Genomic DNA, 14,690 nt, shown 5'->3' with positions numbered 1-14,690 from the left:
GAATCTCCCCCACATTTTTGAATGGGTTTTGTTACACAATCCTCTCCAGGGTGCGGTTATCCCTATTGCTTGTACACTTTTTTCTACCACATCTTTTCCTTCCCTTCGCCTCTCTATTAATGTGCTTGGACACAGAGCCCTGTGAACAGCCAGCTTCTTTACCAATGACCTTTTGTGTCTTGCCCTCCTTGTGCAAGGTGTCAATGGTCATCTTTTGGACAACTGTCAAGTCAGCAGTTTTCCCCATGATTGTGTAGCTACAGAACTAGACTGAGAGACCATTTAAAGGCCTTTGCAGGTGTTTTGAGTGAATTAGCTGATTAGAGTGTGGCACCAGGTGTCTTCAATATTGAACCTTTTCACAATATTCTAATTTTCTGAGATACTGAATTTGTGGTTTTCATTAGTTGTCAGTTAAAATCATCAAAATTAAAAGAAATAAACACTTGGAATATATCAGTCTGTGTGGAATGAATGTATACATTATACAAGTTTCAGTTTTTGAATGGAATTACTGAAATAAACTTTTTCATGATATTCTAATTATATGACCAGCACCTGTATTATTTTCTATAAAGTCATGAAAAATGTTCCAGATATTCCAAAACTTGTCAAGTTTGTCTTTTATAGAATAACTTATAGAGCAAAGTGCAAAGTCATGGCTTTTAACCAGTGGGAAACTCCACCAACCTCCTGCTTCTTCCATTAGCAGGCAAAACAACATTTAGCCTACATTAAACACACATTGAGTAAGGACCGTATGCCATTTTTAAATTACAAAGTCCCAGATGAATAGTTTTACTCCTGACTTGTTTGGACAAAGTCCATCTACCTTAAAAAGATGTCTGCGATCCCAGAAAAAGATGAATTGTCAATAAATGGAACTGAGTGGACAATACAGTACATGCAGTTGAAAGCCATGAGTTCAGTACCAATAATTTGCTGAATCTCTCTTCTCCTCTTCTGACAGGTGATAGAGGGCCACTGATAAACACCTCAGTATTCAGAGAGCCGTGTTCAATAGATCTGTAAAGGGAATCATTGTCCTGCATACAGCTCTAATAAAATAAGGTTTTAGCCATTTGAAATAGAAAAATATTTTCAGTTCATGATGAAACTGTGGCCTGACTGATTACTGTGGCAGAGGATGTCATTTGAGTAGGCAGTCTTTCATTGTGGCCCAGGACACATTTGCATTCACACTGCGAAAAGAATGTCGCCACATGTGGCCCGGACCACCTCCAAATGTGGTCTGTGTGATCTTGGCTTATAGCTGTCCACTTGTGATTGACTTGTAATTGGATCACCTGAGACATATTAATACCAGTTCTGACCAGGGCTATAGACAGATTCTTCGCAGTACCCTGCCTTTGGACAATCATAGGCAGAGCAGGTCAGTACAGTTTTGGATTTCTCCTCATGCTGAAGCACTGTTTATGGAACTCTAGTTACAGTGATAGTCGATGTTAAAAGGGTTAAGAGATGTGTGTCTGTTTTTTCCATTCTTCACAATCCTAAAACACAACAGCAAAGTGGAAGGAATGAATTGAAACATTGTGTTTGTCTGCTCTAATATGAGCTGCAAACATTAGCATGACTTGATAACTTTGTTTCCGTAGTAGGTAACCTAGTGTCACTTTCAAGATCACAAGGTAGCGTATCATTATGTAAATCTACATAATTAGATAAACCCCTGTTGAAGATTGACACATGCACTGTGTGAGAGCCAGTGGAACACTGGTGCTATTAACCTCTGTATTAGAAGTTGGGGTAAGTCTAATGTCAACAAGCCTTTCCTGCTCTGTATTAGACTTTGGGATGTTTACCCCAGATAAGTTTGCCAAACTTGTGGAAAATATTGTTAACAGTAAAGAATAAATCTAACTTTTGTGTTGTATGTCCTAGTACCACAACTCTCTATAGTAAACAGATGAACTAGGTTTGAAGGAAATAACTGGCACAATTACTAGCTGAAATGATATGATTTTATATTATTTCTTATAATACACTCCTATGCAATATATGGATAACTGACTATACTGCAACACAAGAACAACCCTTTATTAAATCCTTTTTAAGTTATAGCTTACAAAGAAATGTGTTTTCAATCTGGATTTTATTTATTTATTTTTCCTTCATTAGTTCCAAGTTTGCTGGAATCATTAAATCAGTCAACCGGTGAGGGAGATATTAGATAGCTAGCCAATCAGTGACAGTACCTGCAAAATCCATCATCACTGGTTTACTAGTAACAATAGTTTCAAAAACTTCAATTAGAATAGTTTCAGATTACAATCCTGTTTATCCAGGATCATATAAAATACCACAGAAATCTAATAATTTCATACCTGAGCCCATATGAGGGTTTGCTCCAAATTTGAAGAAATTTCCTGAAGGCAGTTACAAAGATATCACCTTCACAAGGCCAAAACTGTGTTTTGTGAGGTCACTGTAAATTGACCTTAGACCATTAATCACCAAAATCTAATCAGTTCATCCTTGAGTCCAAATAAACGTTTTTGCCAAGACGTTACTGAGATATCATGTTCACGAGAATGGGATGGGCGGACATACGAACGGACAACCCAACAACGTTATGCTTTAGCTATCGCCAGTGCAGAGGCATAATTTTGGTAAACTTTGTGTGGTAAACCTGCCAGCATCACTACAGCAAATTACATATATGCATGACTGCAAACCTTGTCAAACGGTTGTGGCTCAGTGAGGAGGGGCTTTATAAAGCATCGTGTGAGATGTAAAGGTCTGGTCACCAGCTTAACAATGTCATTTGCTGTCACAGGGCAGGTTTAGGTGTTTAATGTCTTGATCAAGGACACTGTCAGAACATGTCTATGGATGTAATTTCCAACCTGGGAAATCCATTATTTTTCTCAGATTAAGTCCCAAGCTGATGTGCAGCAGTGTCCTGATTCACATTTATAGTACCACACAATCATGATGGGAGCTGTCCAGCTGTCCAGTCACTTATCCATAGATCAGACAATGTTGTTTTCTCCAATAGCTCAAAGTGAGCATTTTAACTTCTGGTTACTTATTAGACCTTGCTTGTTGGGCATCTTCTTCACTCTCTTGTAGCTTTCTTTAAATGGCATGCAACAATTTATGTCACTAATAAAACGATGGCTCTGCCTAATACAATTAAGCCATAATTTATTTGATTATTTACCTGTGCTTATGCTATTGTGACACAGAATGGTTCTGATGAAAAAGCCCTGTTCTGTTTCTGAAAAATATAAGGCAAATAATCACTATAGTTTTCGCTCTTTTTTTAAACTCCACCAACTATTGTGGCTATTGGCTATTTACATATTCCACTATTTTCACCAGCTAACTTCAACAGTCTGCAGCTTGGTGCTGGGCAGGTAGTGTCCTGTGTATTTATCACTTTTTATGCCTCTGCACCAGCAACAAGGGCCAGAGGCATATTGTTTTCAGTTTGTCTGTCTGTATGTCCATCTTTCTGTCTGTCTGCCCATCCCATTCTTGTGAACACGATATCTCTGTAATGCCTTGAGGGATTTTCTTCAAATTTGGCACAAATGTCCACTTAAACACAAGGATGAACTGATTGGATTTTGGTGATCAAAGGTCAAGGTCACGGTGACCGTTTGGTGGAGGCATATAACCTGTGAGGCAGTAATTCTACTTTTTTATATATAACAGCTGCCTACTGCTGGTGGAGACAAGGCTGCTGAGAGTGGTGATGCTGGGAAAAAATTGTCAATTTACTTGTGTGAAACCAAAACAATGAGCTGAAGATAGTGAAACACTGCAGAGCTGAGAAAAAACTGCAGTGGTTGACAATTACCTGGAGATTTGTCTTTATGAACAGTTCCCTTCATAGTACACAAAATAATTTGATCCATTGATCATACCAAAATGTTTTTTTTTAGTGGTTTTTTTTTTTTTTTTTTTTTTTCCTGAAATACTTCTACAGATTTGGTGAAATCTGAATGCAGGACTCTTTTCTTTTTTGCCCTTGACCTTTGACCAAAATCTAATCAGTTCATCCATAGGTTGTAATGGATTGTCAAGCATTACTCAGATATCGTGTTCAGAAAAATGGGATGGATGGATAGACAGACAACCCGAAAACATAATGTCTCCGGCTTTGATTTTCGCCAGTGAGGAGACATAATAAAATAGCCTTATATACATAACAGAAAGTAAACATAGTCAATAAAAGTCAATTTCACACATTGACCATCCAGACTGGGCCATATACTAGGTTTTGACCTTGTCTTGTTTAATTGTTATGTTGTGTTGCTACTTTTTCTTAACATAAAGGTCTGAACAGCATCATTATTGTAGAGACAGACAAATGTAGGGGGAAGGAAGTCTTCTCTTACAACTACCATCAGGGTTACATCCTCATCAGAAATGACGAGACGTAAAGGCCTCAACATAAACACACAGCCGTGCAGATCCACACACATATGCAAATAGAGACACACTCAAAGACTCATGAGACATGAAGCGTCACCAGAATTGGGCATGCGTCCCAAACCACAGGGAGTTGTTCCAACAGCTTGGCTTATAGACGAAGGTCTCTATGAGCACACACTTACGGAAACGCACACACTCGTTCCCAAGCATGAAAACCCAGCAGCACACACTCCACCTCCTGCTGCTGCTCCTGGCGAGCTGTGCGACGTGGCCTGCTGACTAGAGAATGGCAGAATTGAGTGCTTGGGCCATCTGCTGCTGAGACTGATATAGATATCATACACATACACTTACACACTAGATACACAGAAACAAATACTACAGGCATACACAAATTATGCCAAACCACTTGCAGATACACATGAAAAAAAGACTATAGCAGTTATTATCCATTTAAACCATATGTATATGTAATATATGCAGAACTTTTTTAATAACACTTAAAATGAGTAGTTCAGCATTTTGGGAAATATGCTCAATTATTTTACTTCTGAGAGTGAGTGTTTAGAGGACAATTATGAGAAACAGAATAGGGAAATGTTTAGTTTGCTATGTTAAGCAAAAAATACAGTGAATACACAATGCAGCAATATATACAATATTAAAATGAGTGACTACTTGTGGTAAAAACTTTTTGGGGCGCCCAGTGGCTCATCTGTTAGAGCGAGAGTTACTGCATGTAATCCACTGTCTCCCCCAATTTTCCAGTCTCTCTCTCACTGCAACTATAATAAATGCAAAAATGCCCCCCCTCCTCCAGTTTTTAAGCTGTTATATTTCCCTTGTATTCCCCTTTCATGATTGTTTATGACTGTATCTTTTAACTAAATGAGGGATTTTAGTCATAGAACATCTAGATTTTTAATCTTTTAGAGAAACAAACTGAGCTAACATTTGTTGCAGCTTGGCCCATGGCTGCTCCCCGAACAGCGTTAGCGAAAAAATGAGTCCTTTTCCACAGGGAAAAGCACACAATTTTTTGGGTTTGTGTAAATTATATATTTTTTTTCATGATATACCTGACTGAATGGCATATTTGTTATTCGCTAGTAGGCTGAATACAGGACCAGCCATTGCGTTGTAGATGCACCTTTATTGCTGAACCTTTGAGTCCAGTCCTCTGAGTCAGAACAATAAAGAAAGTAAACATCAAGAAGGGGGGGGGAGACACACACACACAGACACACACAGACACACACCCGGGCTCTCCTCTTGGAGACCAAGCTTGGAGACTATTTTCACCATTATTAAGACTAATTAGTGGATGCATTCTCCACATTTAAATCTTTGAAGCAAACCCTCATAAATGTCTTTATGATGGACATTCATTTGAAAGCCTTGAGGTATGAATAAAGATTCTATGCTTATGAACTTCATCCTATCTGCAAATTATAATGGGCCAGAGAAACACAATCTAGTCTCCTGCACTGGTAGTTTTAGTACTCAATAAACAGTGGTTTAGGTTTAGTTTCCCTTGATTTACAGAAGTGGGTTTCCCTATTTTGTGAGATGCTTAACATTTGTGTTTTACACTTTACAGTGGCCTGATAAAAATGTTACCTTATTTAGGATAGCATCCAGTTGAATCACTTTTGAAAAACTATTCATTATTTGTATATACACGGCCTCCCAATTCTGTCTTTGTAAATCATTTTAAAATCCCACTGTGACTGCATGGTTAGAAAAAGCTGTTTAACATGTTTGTGGCTTTTTAAATTTGGTTCAGTATCAGTTTGCCTTTTTGATTGACTGACTGAATTCAAAAGGGTCCAATAACAGTAATCATTTTATTTTGGGTGTGTCATTTTCCAGCTTGTGTACAGTACAAGTGGGTGCCTGAAGGTGCCTTTATTTTATTTTTTATTTATTTATTTATTTTTTTGTTAACAAATAAAATGTTCTACAGTATTTACATTCAGTGTTACTTACCAAAACATGTTGTGATGGTCCTTGAGCTCGGGAAGTGTGCCGAATGTATTTGCTACCACATAAAACAAACTATTTTTTTTTCTAAAATGTTTCAAATCTGCACACTAGAGATGGAAACAAAACAGGTAACCGTTAAAAAGTGTTTACACATGTTCCAACACATTTGCAGAGGCAAATGTTTTTTATTTTGTGATAAACCCTATCTCAACAAGGATATTTGCACATCCAGTTATCTGATGTCTGATGTTGCTCACCAATTTATTGGTGATAAAGCCTATGGAAATTATTCACTGACACACCAAGGTCCAAGGTACTTAACAAAATGTTGACAAAAAGCATTTAAATTAAAATTCCCAGCAAAACTTAAAGGAAATACAATGATTTTCTTTATTTAACATTATTTTAAGCCTTGACAATAGTTCTATTTAGTATATATTCTCAATGAGCTTCTTACTATGAGCAGCTGGGTCCTACAAAAATACATTTCTTACAAAAGTTCACAGTATGCTACAGGAAATATATATATTTAATGTTATTTTCTTTTTTTCTGTGCACTTCTCTTTTCTTTGATCTGGTTTGAAGTGGCCAGGGCTAATTAAATAAGTAAATAAATAAATAAACATAGTCCCAGTCAGGATTTAGCAACTTTTAATTAGAATTTGTTGAGAGTTCTTGGATTGTTTGGTCACTATCAGTCAAATCTGATCAAACCACATGCAACCATTCCTGATAAATCAAATTAGCTAAATTTCTGAGTGTGAAACTATAATGTTTATTCTTTTTATTTTCATGTTATTTTTACATAAAAATATATTATGATAGTTTCAATATAAAACAAATCCCCTCAAAGGTACACTGTCTTTGATTTGGACAGTTATTGTCTGAATTGTTTGATCCTCAGTTTTAGCATTTTGCCATAAATGTTATGTCTCAAAGTCCCAAAGGGACAGTATGACCATCATTATGGAACTTCTCTGAGGGTAATACTGTCTGTAGTGGCAACGAAGGAAAATCCACTGTATGTGCTAGTTTTCAGAAAACATCATTGCATCTGAGAAGTTGATCCAGTTACGTTTCTACAATATTGACAGTTAAGAATAGACTATAGTATGAAGCCACCTGACAGTTGTAGTAGATGTTGGCATTAATGAGTTTTGGAGCCTGTATTTCAGCGTATGTATGATAGGGTTTTGAAGGCTAACAAAAAGGCTCACAGAAACCCCAAAGCACATGTGATAAAAATGCTGTGTTTCTAGAATTATGCCTTTCTTAGGAAAAGGGAGTAGGCTACGTTTTGGTGAGAGTTTCCGGGAAGCATCAAGATCTCAGTTAAATCTGAGTAGCAAGTCAACAAAGTGTAATTTTTGTATTTTTGAGCAACTAATGTGTATTTTTGTATTGCATGATTTATTAAGTATTTATTTTTGTCTCCTGCTTCCAGGTCTTTTTCCAGCCTGTCAGATGATAGTGAGGAAGCCAGAGCCAGGTACCTCTACAGGCAGTGGGTGGGACTCGGTCTGACTGATGTCCATCTGTCCAATCACACAGTGCTACTCAGCCTGCCTGGTTCCACGCCCAACACCATCACTGACAGGTCTAGTCATCAGTGTTTCCTGCCCAATGGGATCCCCTGTGATCAGCGTGGACCAAATGAGCTGCCAAAGCAGCAGTTCTCCTATGCAGCCTACTCTGCTGTTGGAAGTCTGCAGGTACTGTTCTATACCCCTGTATTGACATTTCCTAAACCAAAGGTTGCTTCACCCTCTTGGCTGCTGCACTCTCCTCCAACTCTTCCTCCCCCTCATCGCCCTCAAATTGTCAGATTGCCTAAGTCCCCAGCCCCTGGCCAGTGAAGAGACACCAGTAAAGGTCATAGCCAGAGGTTGTAAATGTTACATCTTGGTGAATTACAGTACAGGCTCCAAATGTGTCTCTATACTGTTTATTTCAGCAAATCATACAAGGATGAAGATTATAGTTAGATTTGTATTTTCTGGAAGAATGTCAAACCGATTAGTTTGACCTCTTTGTCGGTATCTTGCTTATGAAATCATTTCAAAACCACTTTGTATGTGCCAAAGATCTAGGGGCTTCAATGTTGTCATGGCTTATTTTAATTGCAATTTGAAGTATAATCTAAAGCAGATGTGAGTGTATATTCACCTTATGCCAGTGGCATGCACTGACTTTTACAGCAAACAGACTAGAACAACCAACAATGTCAACACCTGTAGTTTGGAAGCACAGGGGAGACATGTTCACAGCTATACTGCACAGATGCAGCATCACATAGAAAGAGCGCATCATTAATGAGCAAATAGTTAGCAATGTTACCAAGATGCATCAGGATCTAAGTTTCATCTCAGCTGGTGACAGTGACTCAGTAGTGAAGTTGGAAAAAACAAAAACCAACAACCTAATGAAGTTTGTTTGATGTGGATGTAGACTCTAGGTCTGAAAAGTGAAGCCAGTGCAGAAGTGCCTTAAACCTGCATTCCATCTAATGAGAGTGACTCCACTGGCTGCAATGGAAATCTACTTCTCACTTGATTTATTACCCAGTAAATGTTTTCCTGAGGAGTTTATGGTCTCCGTTGGTAGTTTCAAGTCTTCTTCAATACAACATGATGTTCATTTTTTTAATTATGGTCCTATTCAGGGGAAAATAGATGATAAAGTATGGTATGCGTTAGGGCTGGGCTTCCGTGTGATTGACAGACTGTACCACACATGGCAATGTGCTCGACAATCAGGATAGAGTACAGAGCAGGTCAGATCCACCCCTCACTCCTCCTCAGCTCCACCTCCTCCTCCAAATATGGTTTCTTTTGGTTTCAAAAAACCAAGATGGCAACAGCTGAATTATAACTTCAAGTCTTTTAAACGGCAGTTCACAAACCAATAGGTGACGTCACAGTGGGTTGAAATTTGGTTGGACACCTGTTTTGCCCACCAGTCTGCATCTATTGAGTCTCTTGTCATCAGCACAACATTTCCTTTTCACAATCCTTTATATGTTTTGCTGTTGTCCCAAAATGTTTTAGAGGGTATTGATAAATCAGTACCCTCAAATTTTAAAAATATGATTTGATGATTATTAATATAAAAAAAGAAAAAATGTCAATTAAAACTTCAAATAATTTGAAAAAAATATTGGAATTCTTTCCAAATTGGAAATTGGTAAGAATTGCCAAATTCTTTGGTAAAAATTTCCAAATTCTTTATCAATTTCCAAATTGGTAAGAAAGGAAAAAAATGGCCTGTTTGTCAATGCAGCATTTGATATAATATAAATGCACATTGGAGAATGAAACTGTATTCACTGCATAAAAGTGGCTTATACTCAAGAGGATCATTTTTATAAATAGAACAGAGGGAGAAATTTTCTTGGTATGGGTGCCTCAGGCCATCCTTTCCAGACAAGAGGTAGTTCACACACATTACACATTACACTCAGATAAGAATAGACTCCAGGATTAGAACAGCACCGGCAAACTCAATGCACAAACCGTAAAAATCTTCAACATGGTATTTGTTTCATGCTAGATGCACTGTAAATCTCTTCCACCATCCTTCAGGAGTGTGAAGGTTAATGGAAGTCATTATGCATGTTCGCCGCCTGCGTTAGCCAGCATACACACACACACACACACACACACACACACACACATACGGACACACACATACGGACACACAAAGAAATATAGTCACACTATTTTTAGAGGGTTTTACTTCTCTGTATCCCGGGAACAGAGAAAAGGGTTGAAGGAGACGCTTGTTATTCCCTTGAGCCCCTGCCCGGCCTGAGGGCAGATGAAAAGTTGGAGTGAGTCTCTGAATACCAAGTTTTTCCTCGCTCTTTTCTCTCCTTCTCTCTCCCCTCGCTCTCCTTTCTGTGCTTTGCTCGATCCATCCAGCTGTCCGCTCGTCGGAGTCTACCCATACGAGGGTCACAGTCATCCATCACCAGATTATTTCCTCGCTCTGTTCCTGCACGCTGCCTTGAATTAAGCGGCAGTTTGCTGGATCTAAACATGGCTTTCAGACAATTAAATACAGTGTTTGTGATGGATGGATGGTGGTCCAGATCGAGTATACTGGGCTAATAAGTCCTGCTGTTGGTGGCACTGTTTTGATGGTGCTGAAGGAACTCTGACACACACACACACACATACACACACACACATACACACACACACACAGAAAGATCAAGTTATATTGTAGCATTATTTTCTCAATGTGGGCCAGAGGAAGAAAATATGCTTTTTGAATTTGGTGCAATACAAACTGTAGTACAATAACTAAAAGGATATGTTAGACACATTCTGCATTTATCATTTATACACTTGTAGGCTATGCTCACATATCTGTTCTCACTTGTGTAACCAAATCCTTCACTTGCTCACTCTGTGTCTCTATCCATTCATGATTTGTGCAGTTCAGAAGCAATAATAATGCATTAATTGTCCACTATTTCCCCGCATGATTTGTGGTATGATGTGTTTGATTGGAAGGGGAGGGGCTACATGTATTGGCTGTATAGCAGAGAAAAAAACTGTAATAGGCTGTAATATTTCATTATAAATTATTCATAAGATTCAAGTGCTAAAGAAACCTTCTGTAAATGTAAGATGCAGAGAGACTGTTGTGAAACCTTTGTCAGATCAGTGCATATCTATGGGTTTAATATATCATGACGTGGGAAAACTCAAGAGGGTCTATAGTGAGGAGTTATGTTTAAAAGAAGCTGTGCTTCCATAGTACCCTCCCATACTTCCGTTTTATTGTAAGGTGGCCGAGTGTTGTAACTTGGTATTAATCATAGGACACATTTTACATTTCATAATTAGAATTTTGTTATTTTAAGTTTCTAAACAGCTGCTGATTTCCAGAGAGATTTCGTTGAAAGAGTTGTTGCATTTAAATGCAAGTAAATATTAATGGAAACCTTATTTGTCATTTTTAAAATTTCTAATTTAGACCTGCATATTAGTTCCTTTACAGAGCATTTGGGTACACTTGGTACACTTGGGTATTGGGTACCTTTCTTGGCATTTTAGCTAAGCCAGTACCTGCTTGGGTCAATGTATGTACTGGCTTAGAATAAACTGACAAAGTTATTAGTAAGTTAATTGTGACTACAGTCCAACACTAACCCATGGGTACATCCTGATATAAATATTACATAAAAATGCACTGGGCAGTAGTTAATGAGCAGAGGGAGGGGGGTTTTCTTAACTTGCTTATTCATGGTTACATAGCAGCTCAGAGCGGGGGAATCAAATCTTCAAGTAAACAGCTTAAAACCTTAACTGGATTCTGAGTTAGCTGGGTTAATGCAAATAAGCAACCATCACTAGTATCTTATAAAGTGATACTTCTATTAGACATAGAAGTGTTGGTGTTGGACAGAGTGGATATGGTTTGGTTTGACCCTGTGATCCTGTGACCCTCTGCTTACAGCTCAGTTTTTCTAAACCCTCACCCACACAGCTGCTTGCCTGAAAACCATAACTCTCTCGAGGCGCTACATATTTAGTGCTCATGCTAATTCTGTCTCAGGATTTTGTAATGTACGTTATGAAGCGGGAAAAAACATTGTAAACAAAATAAGACTTCCAGAATTTTATTTAGTTTGCCTTTAGGGCTCCATTTATGAGTAAATTGCAATGTTTTATTTGTAACTTTCATTTTGCAGAAAATATGACAACATGGTGACACGGAAAATAATATGCACCATTTTTATGACATAGAACAGGAAATGACCAGTTATGAAAAATAAGATGTGGAAAACTGACACCAGAGACCGACCCAGTTGTCACAGGAGCCGCAGGACTTGTAAAGAACACACTGAGAAAATACACAAGCAGCACCCCAGTCAACATCAACATGCATGAAGTACAGAAAATCCTCCTGGCACAGTACACATTCACCAGAGGGTGTTATCCATCAAGTGAAGCAAGAGAACAGCCTCCCTGTAGAGCCTCAGGACCATCTGGTCACAGCTGTAGGGACGTGTAAGAGCAAGTAAGACATACATGAATAAGTTGGTAGAGTAAGTGAATACTATATGGACCTACATAGTAACAGATGGTAACTGATTTCTGCAATATATTTCCTTGATAAATTGTAGAAGATTTTCTTGGACATTTTGCCTGACTCTATGAAAATACATTGAGTAATTTAGCCTAGTCCTGTACGTGCTCTTAATCACCTAAAAATAAATGTGATATTAGTCATGGTGCTTAAATATAAACTTGCATTATATTCAGTCAGTTTGCCTATCTAAGTACCTTTAACCGTTCTGGTTACTTTAAAATGGATGTAGCAACTGAATGTAATTGCTTGCTTGACTGATTAAATTCCAACCCTTTTTTAAAATACCTTACATTTTTCTCTCCAGAGTCAATCTACCACCTTTTAGTCTCATGTGTGACTTGACTAGATTAATTGTAGCCATTTCAATGGCTTTTTTGAATTTGAATATTTTACTGTAAAGTAAACAGTTTTATACAAAATAAATGAATAATTTTATGGGCTCTTTCATTACCTAATAATTTCCTAAGGAATTTATATAAAGTTCCTGGGAAACATTCCTTGAAAGGGTTTGTCATTATGTACTTTTTGTGGAGAAGGAGGGAAAAAGTACTGTTTATGTACTTTCCCCCTTCTAAGTGACATCAAGTAGTTGAAGCCAGAAATCATTTAATAATGTCCAGGATTCTGTAATGTTATTTTGCAAAATGGTGTTTGGTTTCATATCCATGTGTTGTTATACCTTATTTTTGGTTGTCCAATAAGTCAAACTATTGTTTAACTCAAGTGTGTGAATAACACCCTGTAACATTTTTTCTTGACATGAATTATTCATGTAGGGGACAAATTCAATTCACTTCCAACCACTTCATATTCAGCCAGATGCCAATGACAAATTTGAAGGTAATCTGGGTTAAAGGCACAGGCTTCATTACGTGACTCAACATCACAGCATCAAAAAGCTCACTGATGCTTTATAAATGCTCACTTTTAAGCCTTTCAGGGATAGGCTGTGGGGAAAAGCCTGTGATAAATTCAGCACAGCTATAGTGAGGTAATTGTCCTCACCTCCACTGTCTTCTCACCTTTTTTACCTTTCAACTTTTCTCTTCTTCTGTCTTTGGATAAATTCCTGTTTCCCATCTTTGTCTGGTGCACTTGTGAAGAACTTGTTTTTTTTTTTGTTTTTTTTAATTTCTAATACTCAAGGCATTTTGCCCAGAATAACTGAAGATCTATGAGTCCATGCACCCTCAAGGGGCTTTGGTGTTGGTTATTATTGTCAAGCTTTGTCATCAGATCGGTGCACTCTCTGGCAGCACTGACATAGGCCACTGAACTCTGAACAAGGGGCAAGCTGGGCATGAAACAAGGAAAATCACTAACCAATACGACATTTTCTAAGCAAAGAATTAGAAAGGACACCCAGGATGTGTGAAGAGGGAAGTGGCTCTCACCCTGCTGCCTGGTAAAGTAGAGTGGAGTGCTGGCACCTCAAACCAAAGAAGGAGGAGAAAAAGGGGATAAGGACATTCTGACATTAGATTTGAATAATCCCTTATTCACTTCACCTAAAGTAGGAGAATTCTTTGGCCCATCCCAGGTGAGGTGCCTCTGGGCAACAGCTGACATATCCACTGAGACAGCCTTAGAGTTATAGTATATTTCAGAGGTTGGGAACTTTGCTCTTTGAGGAAAGATGCAATGTCTGAAATGCTGCCCTTTATTAAAAACTACTTTTGGCCTTCTGCTGTCACCCCCACTGCTATCCCCAGACTCACAGCCAGTGATGAGAAGAGAGGTAGACCTGGGATGTTGATCAGTTTCTTGAGTGACAGGGTGCTGTTGCTGTTGGAGCAGGACAATGGCTGCCTATGGTGATGGTTACATTCTCTCCTGGAGGATTTCTGCTGTGGAAAGGTTTGAGGTCGCAGGGGGGCACATGGCATGGACTGAGCCTTTGACATTTCACTGGAAGACAGCTCACAAAGGTTTGCAGGGGATGGTTTCTGGAACTATTGAGAAAGGATATGTTGACAGCATAGTATCAGTGTTGCAACGGTTAAAAAGCCTACACTGTTAATCTGTACCTTTGAAAGGCAGAGAGCAGCAGGCAAACCGAGACTGTCTCCTCATCAGAAGGTTCTGCACTGTCCCTCAGCTGACTCCACAGTAGGCTCACAGACAACAGCTGGAGGCTTGGTGCTAAGCAGAGATAGCCACTCTTTCTTCAAGTAGTAGATTATGAGCTCCATCTG

At 38.5% G+C, this 14,690-nt stretch overlaps 1 protein-coding gene across 5 annotated transcripts in view; it reads left to right on the top strand.

The window, feature by feature from the left end:
* LOC139626812 (inactive N-acetylated-alpha-linked acidic dipeptidase-like protein 2) overlaps nt 1-14,690 on the top strand; it is a 496,369-nt gene that overhangs the window by 261,226 nt on the left and 220,453 nt on the right. For all 5 annotated transcript variants that reach the window (XM_071487314.1, XM_071487318.1, XM_071487315.1 and 2 more), the window contains one exon: nt 7,838-8,105. In XM_071487314.1, the coding sequence (XP_071343415.1) occupies nt 7,838-8,105 (268 nt within the window). The remainder of the gene's footprint in view (nt 1-7,837; nt 8,106-14,690) is intronic.

The sequence above is a fragment of the Trachinotus anak genome, unplaced genomic scaffold (assembly GCF_046630095.1).
Source record: "Trachinotus anak isolate AG129_WGS33_773 ecotype Australia unplaced genomic scaffold, CSIRO_AGI_Tana_v1 ptg000010l, whole genome shotgun sequence".
Classification (NCBI taxonomy): Eukaryota; Metazoa; Chordata; class Actinopteri; order Carangiformes; family Carangidae; genus Trachinotus; species Trachinotus anak.
The sequence above is the reverse complement of the archived record's forward strand: the minus strand, read 5'-3'. Positions and strand labels throughout refer to the sequence as shown.